This window comes from Halyomorpha halys, unplaced genomic scaffold, assembly GCF_000696795.3.
Source record: "Halyomorpha halys isolate HHAL.00 unplaced genomic scaffold, Hhal_1.1 Scaffold179.1, whole genome shotgun sequence".
Lineage (NCBI taxonomy): Eukaryota > Metazoa > Arthropoda > Insecta > Hemiptera > Pentatomidae > Halyomorpha > Halyomorpha halys.
This window is the reverse complement of record NW_027107000.1, coordinates 894,275-904,257: the sequence shown is the minus strand read 5'-3', so window position 1 is coordinate 904,257 and position 9,983 is coordinate 894,275. Positions and strand designations below refer to the sequence as shown.

At 29.2% G+C, this 9,983-nt stretch overlaps 1 protein-coding gene across 2 annotated transcripts in view; it reads left to right on the top strand.

Moving 5' to 3' along the window:
- Positions 1 to 9,983, top strand: part of tup (LIM1_Isl and LIM2_Isl domain-containing protein tup) — a 214,580-nt gene that overhangs the window by 109,776 nt on the left and 94,821 nt on the right. For both annotated transcript variants that reach the window (XM_014418110.3, XM_067045351.1), the window contains exon 3: positions 6,700 to 6,889. In XM_014418110.3, the coding sequence (XP_014273596.1) occupies positions 6,700 to 6,889 (190 nt within the window). The remainder of the gene's footprint in view (positions 1 to 6,699; positions 6,890 to 9,983) is intronic.

Here is a 9,983-nt window from a genome sequence, read left to right as displayed (position 1 = left end):
GGATAAGAAGAGCCGTGTTAACGGATATCTTGAATTGTAGTCGAGACAGTATAAATTCGCCGCAAACGGTTACACAGATATGATCCATTATGCAAGCGAGTGTTTCCTACCGCAAGGACCTGACAGGCAACAAGATTCAGCTTAGTGACCAAGTGGAACAGCACAAGGAGTTCTTGTAATATGAGCATAAGGACTATGGTGTATTTGTCATAGTTGATGACTTGTGCTTGTTAAGCTGTGCTTATCAAGGTACTAGGGTAATGTATGTAAGTGGCGCTAACACGGCTTCTTGTCACTGCGTTCTGCACGGCCTATCTAAGGACCTCCCATGTCTTAGTAATTAAGGGGGGGGGAAGAGTCTGATTTTGATTTGTATATTTAAAAAAAAAAATGGAGATTGATGAACCTTACATCGTGAACGTTGTAAATCACCGCAATACATAACACATAAGCGAACCAATAGTACGATTTTATTCGAAACATTCCGATTTCAGGAGATACTTTTGTTGTTAAGTGAAAAATTTTTTGCAAAGAAACGCATTTTTAGTTTTGAAGGTTACTCTTAATTTAGTTTAAATATATAATTTAATTTTTATCCATTTCAGTCTCAACACATTTTATTTTTCTTACAAGTCCGACGTTTCGGCCAATCCGACCATCCTCAGGGACAATCTTAATACAATTTTGGAACTAAATGATTTAAAAACTCAATTTCATGCAGGCTATTCTACCCAGGTCAAAACAACAATTTCTAATTAGTCAATTTTCACATTAATTAAAAATGAAAAATTAAAATTCATTTATCACAGTCACCATTTGTTAAAACTATAACACAACAATGCTTGTAACCTTCCTCCACTCAGCTCAAGCATTAAAAATTTTAGGTCACAAGCATTGTTGTGATAACGTTTTAACAAATAGTGACTGTGATAAATGAATTTTAATTTTTGTTTTAATCTGAAAATTGATTAATTAGAAATTGTTGTTTTGACCTGGGTAGAATAGTCTGCATGAAGTTGAGTTTTTAAATCATTTAGTCCCAAAATTGTATTAATATTGTCCCTGAGGATGGCCGGATTGGCCGAAACGTCGGACCTGTAAGAAAAATAAAATGTGTTGAGACTAAAATGGATAAAAATTAAATTATTTATTTAAACAAAATTAACCAGTCTCAAGAAAGTGTTTAAGATCATAAAAGAAAAATGTAACTCTTAATGAATAATATCATTTTTTATGGTGAAGAAAATGGTCTTTGGTCCAGTTTCAAAATGGATAATCACTGATCGTGTAAACTTTAATAATATTGAATTTCTCTTCTACCGACTAATTCTTAATTTATTAGAAATAAATTGTTACTGTATAAACTCATATTTTAGTGATGGCCGAAAAATGATATTTCACATTTTTTTTTTACCTTAGGAAATACTCAAATAACATATTTTTTAAAAACATTTATATTAATTGGAATGTACATTCAAAATTTCTTATTTAATTCATCAATTATTATTTATTATTATTGTCCTCCAGCCTGATGTATACATGAAATACTTACATAAATAAATATAATAATGAATCTAAAATACTTGTTTCATGTACAGTAAGATATCCAATATTAAATATTCAATCAATAATCCCCTATTCAAAACTCGGCACCATTTTTCGACAACATATAAAAAATTCATAATCTTATTTTTTTTTCTGAAATTGGTTGAGATTAGATAAGATTTTTTTTTATATCTCTTCAAATTATAATTATAAAAATAGGCAAACTACTATATTCTATACATTCACACATACTTTATGAGAAAAAAAATGTATTTTTTAGAGGCCGAAATTATTAAAAAAAAATAGGTGAATAGACATTGATAATTTGAAAGATATTGAATAAGGTTATAATAATTATGCTTTTATATGTAATAAGTAAAAATTATATCGACTAACTTTTTTTTTTTTTTAATCGGTATGTTTCAAAACCAATTAAGATCAGCCCTTCAATGTGGTGAATTATAGTAAAACTTGAAAAGTTGGACTCTTTTAAGAACATAGAGACAGCTGAGCTTGGGCCGTATAAGGACTGCCACATGTTGCTCTAGCTCCAATGGAATTTTTATAAAATAAACGTGTTATCTCTTTATCGATCAACTTCATCATTTTGTAGCCTTTTCAAAAAGATTCTTAAAAACATTTAATAGTAAAACTGCGAAAAATATTATATTTGAATAAATTGCAACACGTCAAAATTATTGTAATCAAGTTTTGGTGTAAATTTAAATCCAATAATCAGTATGATTTTGGTGTATTGTGAGATATGTTGTTTTATATATTGTTATGAAGAAATTTTAATGTTACTGGAAATATATTATTTTTTAAAAATTCAATTAACCGATTTACAAATAATTTTTTACAGGTCTATACACATCTCTTTATTAATATATTGTCACAAATAATGTAATGTCTATACAGAAGGGTAGATTATCGAAACAGTCAATCCCTTTGAAGGAAGGAACAGAATACAAATTTAATGCTTTTGAACTCCTTAATTACATAACCCCTCAATTACGGACGCTGGTACCAATTTTATTCCCCTTCAGCATTTTTCATCAAATAAGTATCTACAAAATCACGATTTCAGAACTTAATTTTTATGTAATTTATTTTAGAAAAAAAAAATTGATAGCACATGTTTTTTTCCCGAATATATTTGTATTGCATAAATTTATTTTGTAAAAAAAATATGCATTGCATAATTTAGGTACATATATATTATTCATTTACTAAAAATATAATCGAATTGCAAATCAATTCTTATGTCAAATCACTGCAAAAATATACCTTATATAGAAATTATATTTCTTATTAAAATGAATAATATGCAAAATACATTAACTTTTGTTAAATGTATATATATTATTTGTTACATCAATAATTTTCCTATACTGCTTAGAAGTAGTAAGAGCTATATTAATAAATATTTTCATCTCATTAAAAAAAAAATTAACAAATCTCTCTAGAGGTATTTTTCTAAGGATTTTCCAAGTCAGAAAAAAAATATGATACAAATATGTTGCATAACTATAGTTGAGGGAAATATCAATAGAATGGTGCATTCGTCCTTTTTTTTAATTATATAAAAAATTGTGTTGATTTTTGTGGGTTTGATGTATATCTACATAATTCTATCATTTAATTATTTTGTTCATTTTATATTCACCCCTTCTTAACGGACACCTCAGTATAACGCACAAAACTATCTTCCCCATAGGCGTTTTATATATTCACAGTACTCACTGTATTTCAAAATATTTCAGTGTGCATCAAAACATCATCGGTTTCCACCTTCGTTTAATGAATTCTATCCCTTTCTTAAATTTTTCAAATGAATTCCAGAATTTCATTGGATAATCTTCTTAACGTAATCTATCGGATACTACTATTGCAAGAGAGAGAAAAAAATTTCAAGGCGTCGGCCCCGTTGCGTAAGAATAAATCCGTTCCTGGTCCAGATGGCGTCAACAAACAACTGATCTGAATTGACTTCTCGCCAGGCGACTTATGGTCCATGATGGGTGCGTCGACCCGATGGGCAGATAGCATTAGTAATATTTGGACTGTTATATCTATATTAGTAATATCTTAACTGTTCAACTTCAACACATCGTCGTACCATCCAGACGTCCTCAAACGTAATAAAATTTAGATAACAACTGTTTTAAACGTATTTTTTTAAAAAATAAAAAAATTAAGAGTAATTATACAATCTGCCACAATTAAGTACAATAAGTATTCATTCATACGTATGTATAGAAAAAAAAAAGAAAAATGTAAATAACAATATAATAAATCTGTACTACTACAATCCGTATTTAAGTACTGTTACTAGACTACTGGTTGTGCAAGGAGGTGATTTGGTCAGCAGCTCGACTGTCAGATTTTTACCAATTAGTACCCACTTATAAGGCCGGAGGGCTCCCGAACCCACAGAGCTCCACTTAAACAGAAAATAATTATCTACAGCCGGATTCGAACCCTTGTCCTTGGAGTTAATAGCACAGTGGCTTAAAAAATATTACTATAGTACTTACAAAATTAAATAAGATTAATAAAAAATTTTCATAAACAAAAATATAAATTGATATAATAAAATTAATCTTGTTAAATAATACCAAAATAATTTTTGTGCCTAAAAAAATAATTTTTGTACCTACTAACAATATTTACATCCAGGCTTGGAAACTCTGAAACAAACTTTGCCACCCTCGAGTAGAATACAAAGCAGACCTTAAGTCAGGAATAGTAAATATGATATCTCTTATTATTGACGGAACATAAACAACTTTTTTCTTAGAAAATAATACATATATTACAAATATAAAACTAAAGAAATAGAGATGCAACACTAATTTATCAATAATCGATAATTTAAATGGTTTAAAAGAAGTTTCAAGATTATTTAAATAAACTTTGTAATCATGAGATTTTATTTATTAGATAAAATTAAATAAAATGCTTTTATATGAGTTGGTAGAAAATTGAAATTTAATTTCTTCTACTTTTTTCCGAGTTCTTAATTTACTGTACATTTATTTATTTGTCTTTGGGGATGTCCGCACACATATTGATTCGGTCTCTACTCAACCATGAAATATATAATCCTGGAAACAACTTTTAAGATTACATAAAAACGTGGTAATATGCACCATACCTTCCAGATATTCATATTTCAAATACTAATCAGCAATGTCATATTCATGGTGTGAATTCGCTTTAGTATTAGTATTTGTTCTTTCATTTACACAGACATTTTTTTTTTAATATTACAAACACTCAAGAATTGAGAAATAAAATAAGATATTTAGAATCAGTCGATTTGGATTACAATAATTTTTGAACTATGGACCTTTTTATTTTTTTTTTATTTCAATCCTTTTTTTCCGTTAAATTCCAATATTTTAATTATTATCAATTTATATGTATAAATTAAATAATATCTAAAATTGTTGTGAGACATTGAGAAAGTGTGGACCAAGGTCGAATGGGCTCGAACAACCTGTGCAGTCAAGTTCAAGGCTCGTTGTTTCTACAGTTTGAAATTACTAATTCTTTACTTTATTTAATTATGTTTCAATTGTATATTTTGATTAATTATGAAATTTATAATGTTCAATTAATTCCTGACAATATTGTCATACGTTCACCTCAAAATTACAAACAACTTTAAAATTACTGTTTTTAAATTTTAAATGTTCGTTAATTAATGTCGTTTCGAGACCTAGTGTAGAAATATGATTAGAGTGCTACTCTTGCGAAGTTTCCATACAAGTTTCCCTCCATTTTGATCTTACATCAAATTTATTTAATGTTTTCTTATGTAAGTGCAGTTGTAAATATCAATAAATAAATAAAAAGTAAAAAAAAAAATATATTCATTAATTTTTTTGTTTAGGCGCGTTTCCTATTTGATACACATATTCATTCCAGAGTTCGAATACGTTAACCATCTTAACTCGTAAATGTTTTCTTGATCCGAAATTCAAACATATTAAAACATTGCAATAATTTAGTTTATTTGGTTTGATAACAAATAAAACTATTTTATATATATTTCCTAGGATCAAGGGTATTGGAATATTTTGTAAGATTTATATATGAATTATCTGTATGCAATGAGGCTTTAAGTGACACATCTATTTTGAACGGTCAGTTTTACGAGCTTTACTACGAAGTGAACTTATATTCAATTACTTCAAAACAAAAAAAATGTTCAATATGTTTTATTAATTAATTATTTCTAATTTATGTTTTATTATTATACACAATTACATAACCTGAACATAAATCATCGATCAAACTAGTTAATTTCAACACCTCCGTATATTCATGAAATTTATCTTTTAAAAAGTCTTTTGTATTTTTCATCAAATAAAAGTAATGAGGCTTGGATAAAGAGGAAAGCCACATTAAATTGCGTAAGTCACAAAATGTTTGATTGACTTACACGATAATGCTTTATGGAATACAAATTTCAAATATTTTGCGAATTCTGAGTTCAATACGTTCTACAAAGAATACGTTCAATACGTTACGTTGTGACAAGTAATAAATATTCCCTAAAGAATCAGTAAATATTATTTAAGTTGAAGAAAAATTAAGTGTACAATACCGACGTATTGGTTATAGTGCCGAATATTTTTGGACCATTATTTCATATTTACATGATGTGTATAGTGATTGTATAAAACAATGATCGACTATAATGACCGAATTCGCCTGATCCCTTGGAAATCGTTATAAATGATATCCAGTTTAAATAGAAACGAAGGAGGATAGGGGAGGAACAATGGATAAAAATGGGTTTGAAAAATGAAGAAGCTAGGATAATAAAGATTTACTAAATGAATTATGTCTATGTGAGAGGGAGTATATAGGGGTTGTTCAGGTATTATAATAGTGGATAGAAGAAAATGGGGTGAGAAAATCAAGTATATAAGGATTGAAAAAAAGTTAAACAACAGGAAAATATCTTTTGGAAAATATTGGATTCAATTATAAATAATTTGCATGGTGACCTAATGATGTGGTTAGATTGAGTAAAAAGTTTATGTCGGTGATTAGATACTCCTTACCCACATAAATTTTTATGTAATTTGTAAACATATTTATATATTTTTTTCATGTAACCATTTGCGTTTCTTTTTGCAGAGAAGCGGCGGCTCTCCCTGTGCGTCGGCTGTGGCTCCCAGATACACGACCAGTACATCCTGAGAGTGGCCCCGGATCTAGAGTGGCATGCCGCATGCCTCAAGTGCGCGGAGTGTCACCAGTTCCTTGACGAGACGTGTACATGCTTCGTCAGGGAAGGGAAGACATACTGCAAGAGGGACTATGTCAGGTAAGGATCGTGTTTCTAAAACAAAGCAAAATATTGTATTATATTTCATAACGTCGTACTTATTGTTAGTAAGCTAAAAAGAGGAATCTATTTGCAATGTGTGCATACTCCTAAATAGCATAATGTGAATATTTTACAGTTTAAATGATGCTATTACATGCTACAGTGAAATTTCCTGATAGCGGAAATATACAGGGGTTAATATAAAACAGAAAAATTAAATAACAGAATTATTCAAATATCACCACTTACTCATAAGTTCCAAAAAAAAAATAAAATAAAATTTTAATTCTATTTTTAAAAAATCGATTCGTCGTATACATATATAGTGAAACTTCTCTTGAAAAACACCCCTCTATAAAGGAAACTGCTCTCAACGAATAATTTTATGTAGGTCTCGACCAACAAGGGACATTTGAACCCCTCTATTACGGACACCCCTCCTCTTTGAACGTGGACACTAATTTTATTCCCCTTCAGCACTTTTTAAGCCGTTAATCCAGCTTTTACTGTGCTAAAGTCTTGCTAAAAATATATAAAAGTACAAGTAATATAATTAAAATGATAAAAAAAATAATAAATATAAAGCAACTAAGTCACAATAGAACGAAGAATTAATTAAAAGATTTTTTTTTTCATAATTACACAATAGAAAATAAAGAATTAAAGAGACAGAGGGAGCAAAAATAAATTAATACATTTTTACAATATATATATATTATAAAGGTAATATATATGAATGAACATTTCACAAAAGCTTCTTATGTTTAGAAAGTAGAAAATTAATATTACCACATTAGTAATGTATGGTTTGGGTTTCAATTCATACAATCATTTGCATGTCGTAGGTCAATCTCAGAGATGAAACACTTTTCTTTTTATTTAAGATGGACATGTTTTATAAATGTCCATAGTTTTTTTCATTTATAGAAGTAATTTTCACAGCAAAAAAAAAAAAAAAAAATCGAAACTTCAAATCAGGCTTAATAACGTCAATACTAAAACCTAAAGTTTAAAGTTTCCACCTCTTTTGATTATTAATTTAAAATGTTTACAGTATACCCATATTTATGTACAGTAAAATACTTTTTATTTTTATACAAGGATTAATTTTTCGTAAAGAGTTCAAGAAGGTTTAAGGATAACCTATTTTTTTTTTTTAGTTTGTTATGGAGTATATTCGTTTTTTATCGCTCTAACCGTTGAGTACTATTTCGTTTTCCGGTATTATCGATTTCAGTGTAATGGATTTTTTAATTATTAAATTTTTATTTATTTTACTTAGTGCAGTGGATGCATTAAAACTGTCAAAAACTGGTTAGCGTCGGAAATGAATGACGGCAAGGTGGGATTGTTTCTAGAAAATAACCGGTTCCACCTGTAATCACTTCTACTTTTAGGGAACATAGCTGAAAATAAAAATAAAAAGATTTTATCGCTATAATTGTTATGCAATGTTTAGGATATCATTTGCATTTATTTATTGCTAAGTGTAAAGTATAATAATTGATCAAAAGATTGAAAATATAATTTATGAAAAAAAGTTAGAATTTCGCCTGTGAAATAAAAAAAAATTTACAAACATCTTTCCCCAAACATTTAGGTATTTATTCCTCATAATGAAAACCAGAAAAAATCAATGTAAAACTACGTGATTTCTGCTTTTATAGTCTACAAAAATTTAGGGGAAAAAAATCATTTTTAGAGTTTTAATAAAGCTTTAATTTATTTTAATAATAAACTAATTCGAACAAGAAAAAAAATAATAACAACCCCTCAAATACGTTTACGAAGAATCCAAGTATCGAATTAAAAAAAAATTCTTCTTTTTTGGAGTCCCTCTATATATAATTGGATATAACATAATTGGAGCTTCTATATAACAGATACTCACAGTAAAGAATTTTTTGTCCGTCATAGGAAGGTTTACGTTAAGTAGGGAGTTCATTTAAAATGAAACAATTTAATTATTTTTATATAGTCATTTGAGCTCTGATAACTCTGAATCCCCTCCCAAAAAAAAATTTATTCTATTTAAAAAAAAATAAAAGCATTATTCTAGGGACATCTCGTCTTAACCATCATTTTATTGAATACTTATGAAATTTTGTTCTGAGTTGTACATTAAAATTTTATAACTACATCCGTTATACAATTCTGAAAAGAGCAAATGAGAAAAAAAATGGTGTAAGCGTCCGTAGTGGAGAGGGATAAAAATGCATTAAATATGTACCTTGTTGGCTGGAATCTTTATAACAATTGTCCGTTAAGAGGAGTTCACGTTATACAGAGCTGTCCATTAAGAGACATTTCACTCTACTTCACTCCACGCTACGTCGCTCTGCCGCCGGTTTGTTTTACAACTCTAGGACGTTGAGTTTAGTATTTATTGACTTCAGCCAATCAGGTTCACCTTTGGAATTTCAATACTTTCCAAAGGGAAGCGCCTTTTTAAAAACATATGTCTCTAAAACTCGTTAACCTAGAGAGTGTTTTTTTTTCAGTTTACAATGGCTAAAGCAGAAAGTGGATAATAAAGAGAAGAATTTTATGGCATAGACAATAATTTTAGTTGGTGGCTGAGGGTGGCCGCCGGCTAAAGTGCTTCTATTTTCCGTCGGCCGGTGGCTCTATAAACAATATTCCAATTTTAGAGCTGTGTATAGAGGGCCCATCAGTCAATGGTGAAGCTGAGCCAGTGCTGTTTTTAGACGACCGCTCTGGAAATATTTATTGCTTATAGCTCGAGCGGCTTCCTTTATATACGTCTAGCTAGTCCATGTATCCAGTACTAACCAGGGATACTTCAGTCTGTAGCGGCAAGATCATGGTCTTAACGTTATGTATTTCCATCTTCAGACTTCCCCTGATGGCTCTCTCCGAGTCCTTCAGAAACATGTGTCACTATCGTAAAGTATTGATACCTACCATGTTCAGTCAATGTTCAAAATCCGTAAGATACTTTGGATTCACGATTAGACAATAAGCAGTTATCCAATTTTCATATTAATCTTTTTTTTTTTTTTTAATAATTTATTTATTGATATTTACAACTGTATACACATATATACAACAAGTAAATTTGCTGTAGGTG